The sequence below is a fragment of the Aplidium turbinatum genome, chromosome 8 (genome assembly GCF_918807975.1).
Source record: "Aplidium turbinatum chromosome 8, kaAplTurb1.1, whole genome shotgun sequence".
NCBI lineage: Eukaryota > Metazoa > Chordata > Ascidiacea > Aplousobranchia > Polyclinidae > Aplidium > Aplidium turbinatum.
In genome coordinates this window covers 15,334,968-15,357,815 of record NC_137479.1, presented here as the reverse complement: position 1 = coordinate 15,357,815, position 22,848 = coordinate 15,334,968, and the positions used below count along the sequence as shown (strand labels likewise).

Here is a 22,848-nt window from a genome sequence, read left to right as displayed (position 1 = left end):
AGAGTGCCTGTTTTGTTATAGTTTTTTTCCACATATTGTAACTACGTGTAAATAATCGTTGATCTTCTTTTCATTTCTAAACTCCCTCGATGTGTTTCAAAATCAACCATACATAACAAATCAATGTTCTTCATATTCAAAGAAACTATGAAACATAACGAAAGGCCAGCTTGAAAACTTGAGCCAACACCATAATCACGGAAGGCCAAACCTATGTAAATCCAACATAACGACCGATATCAAAATAGGTTTCCTAGACCATAACGGCAACCTAAGTTTACAATTCCTAATAATAGCGTCTTTCACTTTAAATCTTGTAGGATAGTATAGTATCTATCTTTTACAAGAGGAAGCATCACGCTGTCATCGTCCATGGGTGATCAAGCCGACGTCTAAGCTTATAAAAGCTTACAAAACTAAGAGGTTTAAAATTTGAAAGCTCACAAATTGATTTAGCCGTTTTTTTGCATTTAGGCGAGTGGTCTGGTTGCTCTTCTTCTTGTATTGCCATTGGTTACGGAGTCCGAACTCGATCCAGAACTTGTAAAGGAGGTGATCCCGGGAGAGGACTATGTTTTCCTCCTGCCGTTGAAGCGAAGAGTTGCAGCTCTACCAAATGTTTAGCTCAATGTCCTCCAGGCTTTAGCAGTGCCACTTATCGTTAGTACCTACCATTTGCTCTTTGCATATGCACGGCTGATTGTGGCGAGAATGAAGCTATAGACAGCTTATTGTGAGGCCCAGTAGGCTAGAGATTCTCGGAATGGCCCGTTTCGGTGAGTTCTCTATTCGGTGAGAGCCTTTTTCGGTGAGACCCTATTCGGTGATTTTTTTTTAAATTATTGGGTACCGTAGCCTAATTATCATTGCCGTTATAGGGTTAGGGGTTAGGGTTAGAGTTAGGGGTTACGGGGTTAGGGTATTATTTCAACGTTTAGCGACGTTAATACGATGTAAAAGCGGCAATGATAATTAGACTACGGTACCCGATAATTCAAAAAAAAATTTCAAAAAAATCACCGAAAAAGGCTCTCACCGAAAAGGCTCTCACCGAATCGGACTCACCGAATAGTAGCAGACCCAAAAATTCTATACTGTGGGCTATGCAATATGCATGACGCTTTTTTTAACCTTACTTAGTCAGCAAAACTTTCCCTTTTACATTGCTTCAACATCTAGCGACGTTGAGACGATGTATAGGACTGCGTTGTGAATAAATGAATGCCACATTGCAGTATTGCTTTAGGATAGATTAGTTTTCGTTTCTGTAATGCTACAAAAAGGTTATTTAGACATGTTGAAAAAGTTTATGTAGTGAATGGATAGCAAAGCCAACCTTGTTGGCTTTGTCCAGGGATTCCAGTAAAAGCAAGGTCCAGCAACGTCAACCTCCTCAACTCACCCGCGATTCCAGTTTGCAAAATCCATCATTTGAACATTGATTTAACGTCTACATACTTTAGCTTTATATTAACGTAAAAAGGACTGGGGTTGCTCAGTTGGATTAGGGTTTGTTGCTCAGAAACCTTTTGCGAGAATCAATTATTATTTTTTACTTTTTATTAGCGTGGAGTTGCGTAAAGTTGATAACAGAGCAACCATTGAACCTCACTGATGCAAGAAAATCCTGCCATAACATGAAGTCTGAAGGAGTTTCTTTGAACGCTGTGCTGGCATCAGATAAAGACATTCACAGTCATGAAATCTTGAAAAACTTAAGTGCCTCGGCGGGTGTGAAAAGATTTTATGTTGGAGGCACCGCATCGGTAAGTGCAGAAATTCTGCATAAGAAGTTTATTTATATACTGACATTAAACAATGTGAAGTTTTTTTTTCAGGTAGTGAATGGTGAGATTGAGAAGTTCAGCTATGCAAGCGATGGCGGTCTTGTTGGAGATTTAAGTGCAAGCAGGCACTGGCATGACGTGTGGCTTAACCTGACTGGAGGTAAACTATTCTTTGCAAATTTTTGTATTCTTCTGTAGTCGTGGTATATTATGTCGGTCGCCGTGTGATATACATGCAGTGCTATTGTGTGTGTGATAATACCAGCTGCAAAAAACGTTCTACCAGCTCAGTAAACTAATGATGAAGAGGTACGCCGAACTAAAAAAGTTGGTAACTCTTTGCGACGTCTAAAACGTACTTTATTAGTTTTCGCGTGGTATGTTGGGCCACAAAACTGAAATACTTAAAACACAAAGTTTTTATGATCGTTTTCAGCTTACTGATTTTTAGGGTGGTCCGGGAGTAATGGAGCATTTGCTCAAATAGTATCTGGAACAGGATATTGCTTATCCATAAATGCCACATCTAAACGAGTGAGTGAATTTTATTCCTGTCCATTTTCAATAGAAACACAGCTGTGTAAATGGTTATAAAGTCTATTAAGTCTGTTATAAATCCATCTTCTTCTTGTCGTCTGAACCTCCGGGGCCGATGATCCATGATTTTCCTCTTTAAGTTGTTGATGATTGCCGACTACACCGAGAGAATACCACAAAATAGCCAACGTTTGATCTCGTCAAGCAAGACGCGCGGTTCTGCTCCGTTTGCTATACGAAGGATTGGTGATTTGGTCTGCGTTTTGTTTCTCTGCGGCTTAGTCTGCTGGGAGCCCATGGTAGTAACCCATTTGCTATGAGATAATCAAGCTGCGATAGTGCTATTATTGTGATGCATGCTCTCGCTTTATTTTCTACATTTGTTACCATCAGTTTTTGCTTGTCTATGAAATAAAGTTTTTAAACCACCAGTTTCACCACGTTTTTTTACGCTTGTGACATGTGTGCATTGCGTGGTTTTCAGGGGGTGATGGAAGACTGCTATTCCGATGCGACGTACTGGGTTGAATCAGGAGGCCTACTCATGCACTTAGACTCTGGTTTATGCTTGGGGAGAGATCAATTATATTCTGGTAGTTCAACGTCAGTGTAAGTCTCCGTCAATAGGGTCTTGTTTGAGAGACGCCATTTCAAAGGCGATTACAGTCGAACATCATCAGTAAAAAGCAGTAGAAACAAGGTACTGTACTTCAGCGAGATGTTGCTCCCGCTGTATAAGGAAAAACACGTGATACTTTCACTCCAAAGAAGCATATTTGTGCGGTCGCTCCTACCTATGTTCTCACTTCCAATGCAATGTGCATGTCATGGTTCAGGTTCGATACAATCAATTGTCATTACAGGGTTCTGTTTGGGGAAGCTTGCGACATGAAAGATCCTAAGAATAGTTTGAAGTGGAGGTTAAATGGAAAGTACATTGTCCCCAGTGAGTGACAAAGCAATACATTGCTCTTGGTTTCAATGTGGTAGATCTCTGCTATAACAGACAATGTTCAATCGTATCAAAAATAACTTTTTATTGCGAGCAAAGTTTACTGAGTTAATGTAAGTTTAAAAAAGACGTTATGTCCACTGTGCATACTATCAGAGGAAGTTAGAGGTTCAGAAGAACGTAACTTCTAGCTGGGCTAAGAAATAGTAAACTGTTGCCAGATGTGGTTTCAAATTTCACGCATGAATGCAATTTCTAAGTAGTAGTGATCCAAAGCTTTAACCACTACTCTGGAATAAAGTTTCTGCTTGAGACTTGTCTCAAAACCAGACCAAAATTTGAGACTTAAGACTTTCTTATAGAAATGAAACTTTCTTTCTTGAGACTTATAGAAATTCCTAGATGTAATTGATACAATCTTTTAATATCTTACCCATTTCTATGTCGAAATGTTAAAGAAAATCTTTTTAATACCTTCGAACGCAGAAAATTAACGTTTACGACAATTTGATGTAACTGTTTTCAACTCTTCTGTAATAAAAAAACCTTTTAAAAAAATTATCAAGCCTAGAATCTTTAAACTTCTAAGACTGCCTCCAATTAAAATTTTTGCAAAATTAGTCTTAAATAAATAGATTTAAAGCTTAAATTTTAGCACTCGGAAAATCAATGGCACTCACCGACCCTGGGTTGGCGAGGAGCAAAAAAAGATCATTCATCGCATGAGCTGTGTTGCAGAGGACACGCATCTCATGCTTACTGCTAAAGACGGAGACGAGCTCGGGTATCGCGAGCAATTGGTGCTGGAGTGGTACGCAGAGACGACCTACAATGGCTTGACCGACATGTTTGAGACGAGGGACTGGTACGGAAAGTGGTTCACGGTTGCCATAAAGACCGACGGACTTTGCCTTACAGTCATTCATGATGTTGAGGTTCGATGTTCTTCCTTCGTTCCCTTGCAAAGTTTGTGTCGACAGACATGATCACTAGTAGTTGTCGTAGTAAAGATTATTTTTTAGTGTTAGCTGAAATAAGAAGGCACCATTTCTTGCTTGTTTTGGTTACTTAACTATTTAAACTTTAAAGATTAGGTGATGAATGTTAAATTTGCTTGGGTTTTAGTCGTTGGTGTTCCGCGTGAGTCGAATGTCAAGAGTGTTTCCTATTATAAACTTTTCTTAAAAAAAATTTTTTAAATAGGAAAGTCTGTGAATCGATGTCTGAAAGAACGACATGAAATAAGAGTGAACTATTAAGATAATCCTTTTATTGACGCAGTGTATCCCCGTGGTTTCAGGTGAATGATTTCTCTTTGAAAAGAGTCGCTTGCAGCCAGGAAGACGCGCAGCAACGTTGGAGCTTTCTTTGGTCGAAGCACTTGGTTAATCGTCATCATACAATGTGCCTGGCTGTCAACATATCTCGTGGCAGCCGTAGGGTGAATAACGACACATCCGTGTTGGTTGCCCCATGCATCGTCACGGAGAGAAGCCAAATCTGGAGAAGAGTGCTGCAAAAGATAGGTTTGCGAAGTCGGAAAGTTGTACAATCTTCTAGGATTTAAATTGTATTTTTCTTCTATTCCATCTGGTCTGCTTATTTGTTATTTATTGCGTCAGACAAAGCTGTCTATTGAAGCTCTTTTGCACTTTTAATTTTTTTAGCATAAAGTAGGGATAAAACCTTTCAAGTGATGAAAAGTTGATTATGCCATCACTTGATACCTTTATTTATGAGTTCCCATTGTTTTTACTGAGTTAGTATCTGCACATTTCCTAAAATTCTTTCAAGAGAACATTTCCTAAAATTCTTTCACTTTAGTTTGTTTTGTTATTATTTTTGACCTTTATAACAATGACAATGATGCTATAACAAAGAAGAGATTTAAAAAAAGTTAAAACGATTAGCAAACGATGTAAATAGCAAGTTTGCTGATTGCAACTTCACCATTCCTGCACGTAAAATAATGCGAAGATTTTTTGAAAACAAATTTCAGGCGGAACATACTATTCAAGGTTTTATCCAATAGAAAATTCCGAGCTGACATTGCAATCGAAGTGTAAGCCTCAGTCGCCAGATGCCTCAGGTATTTAATGCTTCCTTCAAAATTATTTGTTAGAATAAGTGCTTAATACTGCAGTCCTATCATTTTTACGTTTGTTTATTACACAATAGCGGTTATTGCCAGATGCAATAATACTAGCGGTTATTGCATGCAATAACCACTAGCGCAGGGGTCGGCAACCTTTCTTCAGTCGCGGGCCAAAACAAAACTGCGCAGATGTCAACGGGCCGTACAAGTTTTCCATTTGCACTTCCGTTTTCTTTACTTTTTATAATATTGTTAAAATTGGCGTTCTTATCAGAGTATCTCCATATTTAGCTACTATAGGCTTATATAGATTAATATAAAGAAAATTAGTAACAATTGGTAACGAAAAACACCAAGTACTTTATTTATTGACAGCACAACATTAATGTGATATTTGATGTTGTTTCCTGCTAGAAAGTTTCTGAAGGTCAGGTGATAGGTTGGATGAGGCAAGAATCATAACATCTTGCAAGTGGTCATCAGTAAGTTGTGTTCTCAACTTGCCGTTAAATATACGGTTAATTGACTATTACTAACGCAACTCATGTAGCCTGCAACTAGCATGCAGTAAATAGGCTAATATAACCGGACTTCAAGGTGAAACTGCCAAAGTACCTTGATGCTACCTTCTGCAAGCTTAAGCTAAATTTTGCCCCAAACCTAGTTTACTATAACAAAGCGACCCGTGATCGATAGGTCGCGGGTACAAAGGCGCTTTGTGATAATTTCCTATGCTTGGTGGATTCTAACAAGCAGCAAATTCTTCAAAGACAAGAATCACTTGTTGAAAAAAACGGAAAAATGGAACTGGGAGTAAATTATAACTCTAAAAAATAAAGTAATTTAAAAGTCTGGACCGGCTGTCACTAAAAAGGCCAATTCCTGCTTCCTAAGCTACACATATTTCTAAATTATCAACCTTCAAACAAACTAATTCTTAAAACTTCAAATCTATCAAACCATCTGTCAGGCCTGCAACGTCGCTCTCTCTAAAATGCAGTTCGCAGAGAAAGAATATCAAGGAAATTCAAAATGGCGACAATGCCCTAACTAAGCATTGTTGCGGCATAAGTACACAGGCTACGTGATTACAAGTGAGCGTTACGGATAAATATGGAAAAGTAAAAATTGCGAAAGTTTTACATAACATTTAGTAATCTTAATTCTGTTATGTAAAACCAAATGGCAGCATAAAATAATGGGATGTTCGTTTTGGCCCGCCAACTACAATTTGCAAAAATGCTGCGGGCCGGATCCGGCCCGCGGGCCGTAGGTTGCCGACCCCTGCACTAGCGGTTATTGCCGGTTATTGCCAATGTAGGAAGCGGTTATTGCCAGATGCGAAGTGTATGAATGGTATGTTGAAACTAGGCATTTGGCCGACCAGCGTATGTGCAACTATAATTTGAGCACAAATTAAAGCTAATTTAAATGTTTGTTTTTTTTTATGTTGAATTGCTGTTATTTCTTTCGCTTTCTTGTTTTCGTTGAATAAAGTTACTTTTTGGTTACTTTTTCGCAAAATTAAAGTCACTTTTTTGATTTTTTATGTTACAAAAAAATCACCCTAATTATAACTAATGTATCCTTTTGCATGCTGTAGTTACCTCATTTCTTTTTGTTCAAAATAGGTCGCTTATGTGAGATCGATTGACGGCTTGACTTGTGTGGTCTGATTTCAGCTTTCGTTCAATTACGTTTAACTGTTGCGAGCAACGGTATCAGCTGTTGGATTGATTTTTCCCATTCAGGAGTTTGTGTTGCCAAGACAGACGAAAATGATGGCTTGCTAACCACCAAGTATAAAAAGTCTTCTATCACTGGGGAGATATTCATGCTTCACAGTCGAATCATCAACATCATGGACTTGTGCTTGCAAGTTAATCGTATGTTCACATTTTACTATCTTCTTTCTCGATTTATAGGAATACAAATGTGTTGTCGAGAACAGAGCCAGTGTGGTCATTGTTGAAATCTACCGAGGAAAAGTTAGCGCTACCCAGAGTTTTACGTCTCAACATGCACCGTTCCGTAAAGACTGCATGCAATTTGACCGACTTAGGCGTAAATATTTGTGTCAAATTCGATTTTTTTTTGCACAAGATAATAATCCTTTTGGTGGGTGTGCAAAAAGATTGGACTCACCGTACCCAGCGTACAAAGTGATTTTTGGCACATCAGGAAGATGTTCAGTCATACCCGGCTGGCAAAGTTTTTTTTTTTGGTTTAATCAATACAAAAATGATCAATTTTCCCAGCTGGGGTTGTGGGTGATATGCTTGCTGATGCTGCTACGAGAGTGGGGAGGACAAAATGTCACTGTCAGCCAGTTAAAATTATTCGGAGTTTCGTTTTTTTGAGCTCGATTTGAAGAGAAACCGGTGGACCTGCCATGAGGCAAAGAACTATCCCAACCAACAAACTTTGTTTTTTTTATCTTTTTTACATCGTTTTGACGTCGCTATACTTTGGAACGATATACAAACGGTGACTCGCGCCTGAGCGCCTAGCAAAACTTCACTACTTCAAGCAACGGAAATGACTTGAGATTTTTATCAGCTTTAAATTTTCCTGTCAACGACACTCCAGTGGGGTTTGGTGTTTGCACGAGGAACGTACAAGGTGGGAGTTGGTGGAGGTGGTCCGCTGCCGGCACAGCCATTGTGAATCACGCTTGCAGTGTGGACGATTGTTGTTTGACCGCCACTTTGGATGATGGGCTTGTTTTAAGGAATTGTACACAACGACTTATTCAACGGTAAAACAAATTTCAATATCCAGTATCATTTTCTTGTCGATTAATGTAATTAATTTCTTTTTCCCTCTGGAGACACATCCTCATCAACATGTTTTCTCTGATCCCCTTCGCTTCACGTATCTCTTTCTGCGTCATTCTCCTGACTGGAAAATCTAATTTTTTTAACTTTCTTCCAGTTTTATCTTGTCCACGTTATATTATCTACTTGCTCAGCATCTTCTCCTTAGTTCTTTCAACCACCCTCATATAATTTCACTTATACCCTTGTCAATTTCGACGAAAAATGTAAGCATTTTTTTTCTAAGATCGCGTGGACGAGGTTATATAATGCAATTTTTTTTATCGTTTATCGGAGGTCTGAATGGCTAGCGTGGAAGCTACACCGTTATGGTTAGCGAATCGCAAATGCTGCTCGCTGTGCTAGTGAGTGCTCAGCCTTGTGCTGACGGCCGGGAAGAACGCTTCTTCACTAATGCAATTTTGTTGTTTGTTTAGAAATTTGTTTCTTTAAACTGTCAGTTGTTTGAATATTGTGCACGTTGTTTTTTCTCGCAGGGACCAGATGTGGAGGATCGTCAAAGGCAAACGAGGATTTCAGCTCATCCTGCTGAAAAATCCAACTCTGTTTATGGGGATGGAGTTGCCGTTTGTTGATTTCGCGCACAGTAACCTGATATCGATTGTACTGGGTCTTGTCGCACCAACAATGATCAATATGAACGAATCATATTGGTTTATCAAAGAAAGAAATGGTTAGTTCCGCAAATACATCAGCTGTAAATTATCATCTGTAGGGCAGCGAAAGCCGGCACTTTTTATTCGATAGCGAGACTATCCCATCGCGTATGTTTAACTTTAATGATAGAGCTGTTAAAAGCCAACCAACATATTATAACTTTTGACATGAATCTGTTTAAAAGAGAAAAGATTTGTTCATTGAGAAATGCCCTGTTCATACGTCATTAACCACGTCAGGCGGCCAAGGAAATGTATCAGGACTGACAGATTGTTGGAAGAAAGGCGATAAAGACTTTGTTTATAAGGGAAGCAGAAGTTGGACAGAAAATGCGGTGCGTTGTCAAGCGTGGAGAAGACAGGCCCCTCACGGCCACACTTATCCCAGCGACGGTCCATATTGCAGGTTTATTTTTATATGTGGTAGAAACGGTTGCAGCTTACGTCGTTGGAAGTTCAAACTTCATAAATATATCTCTATAAAGTTCTGAAGAGAAATTTGACAATGTCTACACGCTTTTCTTAACCAAAACAACGCTTTATTTCCATTTTGTGCAGGAGTCCACCGAGTTTTAGACCGGATGGCTCCAGGCCGTGGTGTTTGACCGTGATCCCCACCAAGCGTTGGGAGAGTTGCCGAATTCCGGAATGCCCCACACAGTTAGGTGTCGCTCTATCAAGCGATGACGGGTTATGGGCGGTTACCGGAGGAAGCGAGAAGTTGCCGTATGCCTGTGAAGTCCATCCCGAATGTATTTACGGCCACGGCTTTGACTACAAAGGAACCATCAACTCAAGTTGGACAGGCAGGAGCTGTATGAACTGGCTAGAGCGCCAAATAAAGTTGCGTCAAACCGAGTGAGTCATCTTCTTTGCAACCCACTTTTTAATCTGGGCTTGACTTTGTTTTTAGTTTTGGTAAGCGAAGCATGATTGTAGATTTTTTCGATTTTGCTTGAATTCAAGTAATGCGATGTCAAAGATCATTGAAAGTTATATTTGTTTGTTTTATATGTAGCTATAATAATAATGTTATGGTTTTATTTATAGTCGCTCTACAACTGCTAAGGTCTATTAGCGACAGGGCTCATGTTTAATTTTGTATCAGATTTACGATGTCATCACATTATTCCCCGACTTATCCTCACTGTGTTATGCAAGTAAATATACCTATCGGTACCGTTTTTGAAGTCTTTGTTTTAGCCCGATCTGGAATTGATCTCGGACCTACCAGTAGTACAGCCGAAGGCGAAACCCCTCGACCACTGAGCTGTTTTTTATTTTATTTTTTATTTTTTATCTGTAATTGGTAACAGACCACGGGCAGAGTTAAACACTTTCATTTGAGCGACAGTTAAAGGGGACCTGAAATGAAAAGTTAAAATTTTTGGTGATTCTTTAGTGTTTAAGTATTATATTTTTGGAAAAAAATTTATATGCCTTTTTGTTTGGGAGATAAAACCAAATGAAAATCGGCCGCCTGATGGCGGTATGTGTCTTGTGACGTCATCGGCGGGCAGCCAAGTATAAACAGCTTCACGCATTTGCCTTAGAAACGTTGTATAGGTCATTGTATATTGAGTAATAGAAGATCAGCACAAACAAGTTGTTTGAAACAAGACAAGGATTTCTCTTTGAACTAAAAAGACAGCGAAGAACATCATTCTGATTCGTGCTCTGACAACACCAGTTCGGACAGCAATCGGATGGAAAATTTGCATTGAAAAAAATGCAGGAAAATAATTTGCTTGAACCAAGTGGTTTATATCAACTAAAAGTAGCCTATGTATTCAGAGTTGCCTACCCTGCCAATGTTTTACTGTCCTACTGACCTGTTTCAAAGTCTTGTTGTTTTTTCGCTTTGCTATTCGATCCAAACGCACGATCGTACTCACAGACCTGTACCTAGGTCGATCGAGTTTTGTGGGTACTGCATTGACAGTGGCTTTTACATATCTTGAAAAATCAAAGACAGAAGAAACAGCTTCAGGGATGAGCAGGTGTCTGGACTGGTGCCTTGTATAGCTCTGCCTGTAGATCACGTTGGTAATCGCTGGCCAGAAAATGATTGCTGCACACACGACAATGCTGGTTTACAGGTGGGTTTTGAGTATCATCGCCGAGATCCATTTCTTCAGCTTGTCGTCATTATTCAGAGGTAAACGATAAAAGGATGCCCCTTTGACGATTCCCCGGTTAGTACAACCGGGAACCATACAAGAAGCCACCATTTTAAGGGCGTAAAAACTCCTTTAGCACAAAATTGTTTGCTGTTTCGGTAGCCTACGCGATTTGTTCCTTGTGTTTGCACGCAAAACAGTAGACCTTGGATGCGGCTTTGCCAGCCAATGACGTCATCAAAAATTCTGACCAATCAGAATCATTCAATTCAAAAAAGTTTTTTTTAGGTTTTTTAATTAATGGTAACACAAAAAATAAAAAAATTGTTGAAAAACGTTTTATTTCAGAAAGATCTACAAATACAAAAGCCATGTATTTTCGTTGCAGTGCACCTTTAAGCTATTAAGCTTGAAGCATTGTTGACTCATTCATTTGCACTTGTAAAAAATCTTCAAACGTTGGAACAACTTTTAATTTTCAGTTCTGGGATCATCGCCCCAAACCACACGTTTTGCCGCAACCCCAATCGAGAGGAAGGGGGTCCGTGGTGCTGGGTGTCGGATTTCGAAAAGGAATATTGCAAGCACATCTTGAAATGCCCGGTCAGATGCTCTGATCCGCCTACGTTGTTTCGGTGAGTCACTACAACGTTCTCAAGTAGCAAAATCGTACGTTTGCACACGTTGAATCAACGTAAAAAGAACGCATTTTTTAAGCTGGGTTACTGGTTGATCAAGTTAAGATTTTTTACTCGGAAACTTGCTTTGAATCAATTGCCATAAATCATTCAAATCACTGTGATTCATTCCCGTCATAGTTATCTTACAGCAATTTTTCAAGGTCTACGATTAAAATTTCAAAACGCTTTTTTTCAAAAAATCTTGACATGATCGAAAATAACTAAGCACAGACTCGGAATCAGCGCCCCCGAATTCACAAAGTACGCGCCCACTAGTTCTTGAGTTTTTTCAAAGTTGAAAATTTGTTGCACAGTGCGTGGACGCACAGTGTTATTAACTTGTTTGAGAACAAAATTCTGTTATCCCAAAACCAGAAAACACACAAATGCGTTTTAACGATGTCACAGCACAAGCTGTAAAACAAGTGAAAAACCATGCTCCGGCGACAAACCTAAAATGTCTCAATGTGATTGCACTTCTAGTCTCTGCTTGCTGCTTTATATCTATATTTTCACATGAGTGTATTCGTCAGTGGTTATGTTCATGGAATCTTTCACGCTGGGTCTGGCGTCATGTACGCGAACAAGACCACCATTCTGTATGCTTGCAATCGCGGCTTTATCCGGTCAACACCGAATACAACCTACGACTTGATGTGCGTCAACGTAAGTGTTTACTTATCCAGAAGCTTGTTGTGACCTACGGTACTTAAAATAAACATATGATAATAAACGAAATAATTTGGAGAATAAATGTCGAGCTACCTTGTAAAATTACTGTATATTTAGTGTACACCTTCCTTGTTCTCGTTTAAACAGACGTTAGCAGACGTGGAATTAATGTAAAAATGATGGATGTTGTTGTCTGGGATATGACAACGTAAGCTTTACACATTGATCCAACATTTTTAACATTTTGGTTCGGTCCAGGGCACATGGCTAGGCAGCATCCCAACTTGCGAGATCACTTCTTGTACTTTTCCAAACCCAGGAGTTGGCAACGCAGAACCTTTGTTTACTTTCGATATTGTTATCTTCAACAAGCCCGTTGTTTACAAGTAAGCCAAGTGTTTTTCAGCATTGTCAAATCCAAGAATTACTTTATTGAGGTTATCCGTGCAGTACTCATTAGAGATCATTGCATGTTGTATCATATCTGATTTTTCAAGAAAATTATGCATTCACCTTTGATTATGTCACCTCACGTCTTGATTTCCTGAAAATAAATTCTTATTTATTATAGCCACATCATTTTCCGACATCGTTTACATTCAGACACCTGGTGAGAGATGCCCGGTTGAACCTGCAGCACAAAATTGACATTTCATTTTTATCAGTTGGCTAGATAAGAAACTCACGCAAACAGTTCAAATAGAAAGTTGCATTTGAAAACGTTTTTTTGTCGTCCGCGTGCAGCTGCAAAGAGGGTTTTGTGATTGACAAAGTGACGGAGAGCATCACGTTGACGTGCAGCACGGGCAACACTTGGTCAACAGAGAAGCTTCCAGAACGTTTGGTTCATCTGGACAACACGAAGATCACGGACGTCAGCAAAATATCTTGCATTTCATCTTGCTACCACGGCTTCACGCAAGTTGGCCAGTGGTGCACGAAGGTTTGCTCTGTATGCATTAGAGGTTTTGTCGTATCAGTTTATTTTTACAGTGAGTTTCGTCTTTTGACGTTGAATCAGTATCCAGTTTGAATGATTTGTTGATTAAAAATTGGGATCGTTTAAAAAGAAGAGTTTATGAAGTTTTTTGGTTGTCGGATTTTTTTTCGTGAAAAATGCGAAAACAAGAAGCTCGCGGTACGAAATATTTAATTTCTTCGTGTTTCTGTGGACGTTGATTGAATTAAAAAAAAACTGATTTGCTGGCTGTGTGCTGTAGGTGAACACAATCAAAGACTTTTACGCCGGCGATTCAGATAGCGACCAAATGCGATGCGATGCTCCTTCAAGAGTGATTCCTTTGGAAGCAGCATTGTCCCTGGACATGCACGCCATGTTAAAGGGACTGGCTCGTGAAAGATTCAAGTTTAACGCTGAGTGGACACCGACTCAATTTGAGAAACTGGATGATTTTCGTGGCTTAACTTTCAACCAATCCATCTTCAGGTTAGTTGAGAAAACCATTGTTCACTATTTGGGTGGTGTTAACTGTAAAGGACACCAGTGTTTTTAACTTGCTTGTGCGACTAGCACTTGGCACTATTAAGAAGTCTTGCAAACACTTAACAAAAGTCAGAAAAACTACGTTGTATTGTAACAAAAAAATAAACACATTCATGGTTAGAGTCAAGAAAAGACATTGGTGTTCCGGTTGAAAGTCAGACAAACACCTGTTGAAAATCAGCCTACCTAGAATATGTTGCGTTTAAACCAACGCCACTTAGAGGTAGATTTCATGAAAAAAATTTATTGAAATGGCCACTTAGAGGCCATTTCATGAAAACAATTCAAAGTTTGTGACGTCATCACGATTAGTTCCGAATGTCAGCGTGGTTTGACGCGCTTGCTTTCCATGATAAAGAATCGGATTCGGTGTCCGCGTTCCTCAACCACCACTGACAGTTACAGTGCATGGGTGTTTGGCTGACAGTTACATGGGTAGCCATTTTTTCGTAAAGTGAAGACGACATGAAAAGAAAGTTATGCCATGTTCCAACGTGTCACTCACTTATTTACGCATTATGATAAAAATGTAGTTACGTTTTTAAATGTTGAATCAACGTACAATACGGACTGATTTGTTGGCTAGGCAATGATAGTTTTGGAGTCACTAATTTTTTTGGCTGGGCAATGACAGTTTTGATGAATCACTATTTTTTTCTGGCTGGGCAATGACAGTATAGTGATGAGTCACTATATGTCTTATTCATCCGCGCAGGTCATCAATGAGCGGGAAAATATTTGAACCTGAAGTCGACTACGTTCCTTCCCGTTTCATGATCAAATCTATCACTCACATTCGGATCAGTTTCACTGAGTTCAAACAGTACTGCGCGGCTGCATTCACCCCTTCTGTTCTTGTGGTATGAATATTGCTCTGTTAAAAGAAGAGAAGGAACTTTTTGTTCGTCTGTTTTGCTTTGCAGTGAAATCGAATCATCATATTTGTTGCATGATAATTTCTCGTGGCGGCCGATTCAGTTCAGTTGTTATAATTTCTGACCAGCACAGCGAAAACAGCGCACGTCGACATAGCAGAGGTCTAGAAAAAGGTAGTAACGACAAAACGCGAACGTTAAAAGGTGCTTGATACCAAACAAGTTAATAAGTTTTAAAAAAATTGTCACGGTCGCAACAGTCCTCATAATCAAGAAAGAAACACTTAAAGTACTTTCACGGCTCCCTGGTTTGACCGCTCTGCCAGTTCTTTTTATTAATATCTTTAGTTCTATCTTTTTAACGTCGGTAGACATTAAGACGATGTATAAAACGGCAACCTTTTTCTGGCTGGGTGATATAGCGTCTGTTCATGGTTGCGACAGTGCTTCTTGTTTTACCGAAACAAGATTAATCTCCGTTTTCTTAGTTCATTTTATTGATTTACCCATTTTTTTCCAAATCGGAATAACATCTCGCATAAAATCGCTTTTACGTCTCAAATTGAATAAAATCTCGTTGGTCTGTGTTGCGAGTTGCGACATATCGCTGATCTAGACTTACTATCGTGACAGGAAGATTGCCCGTCGGAAAATTGCCACCCGGAAAATTTCCCGCCGGAAAATTGCCCGTATGGGAATATTGCCCGCCGGAAAATTGCCCGTGTGGGAACATTGCCGTCGAGAAAATTGCCACCCGGAAAATTGCCCGTCTTTGAGTAAGAAGTAGCTGCGAAAAGAATCCAGCTGTGAGTCTGTAATGAACCATTGTTCCTTAAACAGTCTAAACTTAGCACCCTTGCAACCAGATTGGTGCGACGAGATTTAATTATCACGTTTTGATACTGATCTTTGTCATGTATTATGCGAAATTCATGAAATAGCCTACTTTAATCTGTAGCAAACTTGATTGAAAATGTACATTAGGTAATTAGCAGTAATTAAGGCACATCACATCATAAATTTATCATTTAGATATTGAAAGTAGCAACAACTTTCATTCGGGAATGACAAGTATGGGGAAGGTTTAATTGATATTAGAAACTTACATGATTACTATTGTTGCTCATGTGTTAACCAAAGCGATCATACAGAAGGCAAATAATGAGAATACATCCATCAAAACACCCGGACGATTCCATGATAATATACAAAGAGTAAAACAATTAAATAGGGTGGCAACATAACAGTTCGTGTCATGTGCGTTGTGCATGGCAGATCAGCAAGTTTTCCCTTCTTAGTTAACAATAACAACATCAATATTGCAATATGCGAGTTCGCGTGTAATCTTGCTTTGCAACTTGTAGATTTTCTTTCACTGCAAATGCACTCCCAATAAATCGTAGTACCACTTTTATTCGTCTTATTCCGATGATACATAAATTGTGATTCATCTACAAGAATGTCTTTTCCGCGCTCACTTTTTATCACAGTCACCATTTTGGGGTGACAAAATTTGAGACAATAGCGGAATCTGAAAGAAGACTATCCTCAGAACTCAGTGTAAAGCTGTAGCCTATACTTTTGTCGGTATGAGATAGAGAGTTGATATTTATATTCCCCAGAAGCATTTTTTCATTTAGTTTGGCATTTACAGATTAAAATTGATCACGCCTTTTATTACAGCTAGGTGCTAAGTTTAAATTATTAGAGGAACTATGGTTCAATACAGACTAACAGCTGGACTTTTTTCGCAGCTACTTCTTACTCAAAGACGGGCAATTTTCCGGGTGGCAATTTTCTCGACGGCAATGTTCCCACACGGGCAATTTTCTGGCGGGCAATATTCCCACACGGGCAATTTTCCGGCGGGAAATTTTCCGGGTGGCAATTATCCGACGGGCAATTTTCCTAGTGCCACTTACTATATCTGACATTTGGTGAAATACAAAATCTCGTATGTTGCATTGCAGCCTGCAGAGTGCCCGGAGGACTTTAGAAACGAAACTTATCTTTTTCGCTGGATATCGGAGTTCCACATTCTTCATCTTGGATTTAAATTGTGTCTTACAGGTATGGCTTCATAGTTTATTCAAAATCGTTTGAGGATAGGCTACTTTTGTTTCAAGATTTTTTTCGAGATAAACTGCGTCTCGTCGTAGCATCTTGACAGGGTCAAGAACAGCATTGCATCTTTTATATAATTACTTGAAGTTCTAGCGGTTGAAATGCGCGTTGAAATCTAAATTCTTTTAAAGCGTACCTCCGTCTTTTTTCACACAACAGCCAGTGTTTCGTATTGTTTTCATACCGAAGCACATTTTGTTACACAATTTATTGCCCATGATTTGTGAAATGATTTGATTTTAAACTTTAAAAAAAGTGATGCAAACTGATGGCTTACTTGGTGGTTAGTCTGTCCGCCTCTGGATCGGTAGGCATAGGTTCGATGACCTGTCGGGTCATACCAAAGACTTTTTAAATCTTATTCCTGTTTGGCATTTTGCAATGGAATGGATTCGGTAATAATGTTGCGCCTCTATACAGCTGCATTGCCACTGTCTGCTTTGTAAAGCGCTGAGAAGCAACGCATATCTGCGGTGGATACAGCGCTATATAAAAGCACACATTATCATTATGTGTCTTCAGCGACCGGGATAGGAGCCACCGTCCGTCTCGAGCCTTGTTCAATCACGAACTACAACCAGCATTGGAATTGCGAGGATGAGAGGATTTTTTTCTCAGTGGGAAAGTTCTTTCGTGGCGTGATGCATTTTGGCTTCTACAAAGGAGCTCCCTTTTTGTCCACACGTTCCCATCTTCGTGTATCTTCCGGTGCTAATCTCACTGCATACGCCAATAAATTCTACGCTGGCGATTACCTCGTGACTACTCTAGGTGACGGATCTGCATGATTTTTAAATTATTAGGCCTACTTTTCTCCTTTTAAACCTGACAATAATCTTGGTATTGCTATTTTTGGATGTATTTGATGTTTGGTTTGGAAAGGGTTAAGAATGTTAATGTTGGAAATCAATGGGCTTAACTTGTTCTTGATAGAAAGATAGCGCTTCGGTAGAGAGTTTATTTTGTTGAACCATTGGCATACGAATATTGTTGAATCTGATTACGTTACTCGGCTTCATATGTCTATGGTTTAACTTGTTCTTTTGCATTAAATAATAAAAAATCAAATACACATTTGTCTTACGATACATAATTTTCAACTATGGAATGGGATAGCGATGGTTGAAATTCTACACTTTAAAAAGTTCAATGTCCAGAGGTACATTGTGTTACATGCAGACTTTGAATCAATGTAAAAAAATGACTGAATTGCCGACTGAGCGGTTCACACTTTCTTGTTGCAGGATTAAGGCGGCACATGGGAATCTGCAGCGGCGCTTTCAAACCATCGCATGAATTCTTTTTCCCACTTTGCTACAAAGAAAACCCATTATCCTTGCTAGACACACGTCCGTGTTCACTCACTCCACCGGTTGACCATGTCTGTCCCTATTATAACGCCGACTATGACGTCAGATCCACCGGCATAGGCCGTTTACTTTGCGTTAGGCGAAATGAAGTAACAGTGCGGGCTTGGAAAGGGACTATTACTGTGGGAAGTTGGTGCCTTGCCATGTTCATATCATTTGACTCTTTGAAATCACAAGGTATCGAAAAATCTTCAAACGATTAAATTTCAAATTGGATGTCACATCCATGCTTTGTAAAGTTTCAAGGGTTCTAGTTTCCCTTCAACTTTCAGTCGTCGTAATTCCAAAAAATCGTTTATCTTTATTTATTGTCAGTTTCACGCTAACATGGCTTCTCGTTAAGTTATCGCCTCAGATGTGCAGTATTCGCATGAGTTTTGCTATGCTCGATATTTTTCAAATGAAATTTTTCTAAACTACTGCTAATAGGACAATCGCTAATTTGCGTGAAAAGAGGTTTGACGTTTCTGGGGTGATACATCTTCATATTTAAGAAAGACTTTTTCCTTGCTAACAGTTATGGAAACACCGTGCTCATTACACGTCACTGAGAACATCTGCGTCATGAAAGCGTTGCATTCTTGTTCATCTCCTGCTCTGAGGATCAGGCGGGGATACAGAGTTTCTGGAAACGACAGCACTGAAACAGTCAACCTCATATACTCTGTAAGAGCAGTCATTTTTAATTTTATTTTTAATGTTATGATTGGCTCACGCCAAAGTGACGACGTGATGAAATCTAAATTTACCAGCTTTCTCTTTTCAGAGTCACTGTGCCAAGTTTCGATTTTTTATTTCGAACAGGTTTGGTCCGATTTGTAGTTCCCCGCCTTGTCATAATCGACACAGCCTCGCACCTCCGTCGAACCGTCAAGATGTGTAGCCTACCAGAGGCTTCTGCTTTGTATGCTTGTCTTCGCTAAGTTTTTCTATCGCATATCTAAACCGGTGGGATGGCGCAACGGATAAGGCGTTGGCTTTCCAATTATGCAAACCTGGTTCGACTCCCGGCTTCAGCTGGTTGTTGGAAAACACCGCTCACCTCTACCCAGGGTGTAATAAATTGGGTGGGCGTAGTTGCTGAAGTAAAGGCGGCCAAGAGAAAGGAATTGGCCACCCTACTCTCCTTAGTGCCGAATGCTTAGTATAATGAGAACCTTATCTTCTCATACCCGACACTTAAATCAAGTATGGGAACCCCCTTTACCTTTTTTTTTTAAATTTAAACCGTTTGCACTTGCTCTCGACAATATTGTTTTTTGAATCTTTTTTTTTCTCGGAAGGATCCTTATTCCAGCGATGATCAATAACTGTAGACTATAACAACCACACAAGAAGATAGTGAATCGTGAAGAAAGGGGCGTTCTTCCCGGCTATCAGCACAAGGCTGAGCACTCACTAGTACAGCGAGCAGTTGCGATTCGCTAACCATAACGGTATAGCTTCCACGCTAGCCATTCAGACCATTCAATCAACAATATGTGGTCGAATAAATTTGTGGCTAGAATACGGTGCGATACTGATGAGCCCAGCCTCATGGGCGAAACACGTGGCTATCGCTGTCAATTCTTGCTACAAATCGGCTGCCGAGAAACAAGATAGTGAATCGTTACTTTTATTACGTTACAATCCGCACTTTTATTAAAAGCTCTTTCAAGGAATCCGTCAACGTTTAATAGATTCTCCTGTTTTTGTTGCAGATCAGCAATGCGTCGTCTGCCGAACCAACATCTTACGCACGCGGTTCTGTGCTCAAATATCGCTGTGATGCTGGATACAGGTTTTCCGATGGAACGGTACAACAGAGCATTGTCTGCCTTAAAAGCGGCTCTTGGTCAAGAGAACCAACGTAATTACGGTTGATTGTTCGAGAAAAGTGTTGCCATCTTATATTTTTAAGTTAATATTATATTTTTGTCCAGGAGTTTCCAGTGCATCCCAAGATATTGCTACAGACCGAACGATCCCGCCTACGCCCGACCCTTGTTTATACCCAAGGTGAAACTATGTGATCCTTTTGTATTACGTGCATCGACGTGTCTCTGTATGTTCCTGAACTATTCTTTGTTGTTAGAAACCCAAAACATCGTTGACTCCAAAGAAACCCACGAAATCTATTTTAAATATCTAACCCTAATCCACGAGACCACTGGTGGCATGACACATAGAACTTGAGAGACAATTTAAATCTTTTTCAGAACACAACTCAACTCAATGTAGGTACGACCCTGCAAGTGTCTTGCCTCACTGGCTACGTCATCAAGGATAACATCGTGGCTCGGTCCAGCATTTGCAACCCAAACGGGGATTGGGATCCTCCTATTGTGTCCTGCAGACCGATGTCGTGCACTCCTCCTCCGAGCATAGATGGAATGTCAATTTCCGGAAACGTGTTTCGTCTTCACGGCACAATCACGTACAAGTAAGTTATGTAGATGTTAAAAAGTTTAGTTTTCTATTCCAGGGTCAGCCACTCTGCTGAATGTCCATGTGCTCTTGTGGAAGTCAAGTAATGGGGAGTCCCATTAACGTATATTTCTGATGACACCGATGTTTTGCATAGCACACACTAGTAGCGATGAAATGCATGTAATTAAACAATCAGTTTACGGCGTATCACGACATGACTATGACCACCCATCCTTGTAACCCAATGGATATGCTCCTGATAATAAAGATGCTTTATTTTATATTATGATTATGAGACACTGTCTCGGGGATCGTGTTGACTTTGGGCAGACGATTATTTTAAGCCAGAAGTCAAAAGCGTTTGAAATTTAACACGCTAAAGTAGTTACTCAGATATTTATCTATTGCAATGAAACCAGATGCAAGTTTGGAACTCATTTCATACTTCCCTCTGGTGAGTCCGCATTGGAAAGTTTTCACAAATGCGATGCGACTGGAAGTTGGGTGCCGGACCCATCGCTTCTTCAGTGCGTCGAGACGACTTGTCCTGATCCTGTCAATATCTTAAGCAGGACGAAGTCCGGGTAAGAGAGATGAAAGCGTGTAGACTGTAGACTGTTGTAGATGCATTATTTTTTTATGAAATTTGCTCCATTATCGGAAGGTTTGCAAGAGGAGCGCAGCCATATGCTATAGTGCGTAGCCAATTGTATGGAATTATTAGTTAAGTTTTCGGGTTTGCGTGTGTTTCTATATTCAAACGTCAAGGGAAAATCGGTATGAGTCAGACTATCCTGTTTATTCTTCTTCGTCGTATGAGCTGTTCTTCCGGACTGTATGTTTGGGCATGATGTCATCAGCCACTCGACAGTCTCGTCATCCAGGGCCTTCAGTCCAAGCGTTCCTGTTTATTGATTTTCCTGTTCAGAATATTTTTTGGTACGCCAAAAAGTTCAGTAAAAGTTATTGTGTTGAAAGCATTTTTTATTAGATACAGTCGATCCTACTTAATGGTAATATTTCAGCAGACCCTATTCCATTTTTTTTAAATAATTTTTCGCGTTTATTGGGATAGTCCGAGGGTAAAATTTCACACAATAAGCTACTTTCTTCGGCTGCATAACCTAGTGGTGAGACCCGTGGCACGACGTTCGAAAGAGCGCTGGTTTGACACCGCTCAAGAGCATGTGGCTGTGTCTTTGGCAAGACACTTAAAAGTGGACACGAAGATTGACTTCCTTACCTTCCCGTTTCCTTAAACTAAATCTTTCACGACCGGGCGTAAACTTGGATCTGACAAAAAAGCCACTTTTTAACAGGATAAAATCTGACCTGGTCTCCGTGTGGCCCGATCGAGATTGATTGTACTTTCGCGTTGATAAAAACATTGCAAAGTTCCTTTTATCTGCACGCATGCCCTAAGGTTACCAAGCCATGACGTTGCTTCCTCTCGTCAGATGCATTGAAAAGCTAAGGTTACCAACCCATAGCTTTCCTGCCTCTTCTCATCAGACAGTAGAGCGCGGCCTATTTTTAAACCATCTTGGTTGCTGCAGACATGTCACTGCTGACATATAAATCGAGTACCGGTAGTTTATTATACAACGGTCACCAACACGGTTCGTACGGATCTTAGACTGATTCCAAGTCAACATATCAGTTGCAGGTCTGTTCTAAATCATTCTTCGCCTACTAAAGCTGCGCCTGCATTTGAATTTTGTTCTGTAATTGACTGCAATTGTACTTATATAAACTCAGAATATAACGTTATATAATCTTCAAAATATATTGATTATTTGCATGAAGCTTGAATTCCGCCTACTCTAGTTCAAAGGTCATTACTGTGTGCGCGCAAGTTTTCTTTTTTTTTATTTGAAAAAGAAATGCAACTCTTCATATGCTCCAGTACTCGTGAAGAGGACTTGGTTTCAAAGTGTTGGTGGCCTCTGGTTCATCAAGACTGAAACAACCTATCATTTATTATTTGTTTGTCCAACCAGCCCGGCTCAAGTGGCCACCATTGGCTGCACCGGTGGAGAATCATTGTTCGATGGATCGGTGCCAGTGCGAGGAGGCAAAGTAACCGCTCTTTGCAACCCTCACGGAAGGTGAGGATTTGAGTATTACTGAGGTTTTATTGTAAAGGATTCACGCAAGATTGTTGGAACGTTCAGCCTGCTCTCACCTATTTTATTTACTCTTATGAAAATCAACAGAAACAACTTGTCAA

General features: G+C 39.9%; 1 protein-coding gene across 1 annotated transcript in view; it reads left to right on the top strand.

The window, feature by feature from the left end:
- Positions 1–22,848, top strand: part of LOC145776093 (uncharacterized) — a 74,400-nt gene that overhangs the window by 7,425 nt on the left and 44,127 nt on the right. Inside the window, 29 exon segments of the mRNA XM_082587498.1 lie at positions 475–660; positions 1,567–1,766; positions 1,839–1,947; positions 2,239–2,321; positions 2,809–2,933; positions 3,188–3,270; positions 4,015–4,211; positions 4,577–4,802; positions 5,276–5,365; positions 7,123–7,257; positions 7,931–8,129; positions 8,685–8,881; positions 9,105–9,270; positions 9,423–9,722; positions 11,467–11,619; positions 12,198–12,330; positions 12,595–12,722; positions 13,081–13,279; positions 13,557–13,783; positions 14,556–14,700; positions 16,686–16,785; positions 17,362–17,610; positions 18,084–18,386; positions 18,727–18,875; positions 19,910–20,067; positions 20,132–20,207; positions 20,408–20,631; positions 21,038–21,202; positions 22,619–22,726. Of these exon segments, the coding sequence (XP_082443624.1) occupies positions 475–660; positions 1,567–1,766; positions 1,839–1,947; positions 2,239–2,321; positions 2,809–2,933; positions 3,188–3,270; positions 4,015–4,211; positions 4,577–4,802; positions 5,276–5,365; positions 7,123–7,257; positions 7,931–8,129; positions 8,685–8,881; positions 9,105–9,270; positions 9,423–9,722; positions 11,467–11,619; positions 12,198–12,330; positions 12,595–12,722; positions 13,081–13,279; positions 13,557–13,783; positions 14,556–14,700; positions 16,686–16,785; positions 17,362–17,610; positions 18,084–18,386; positions 18,727–18,875; positions 19,910–20,067; positions 20,132–20,207; positions 20,408–20,631; positions 21,038–21,202; positions 22,619–22,726 (4,813 nt within the window).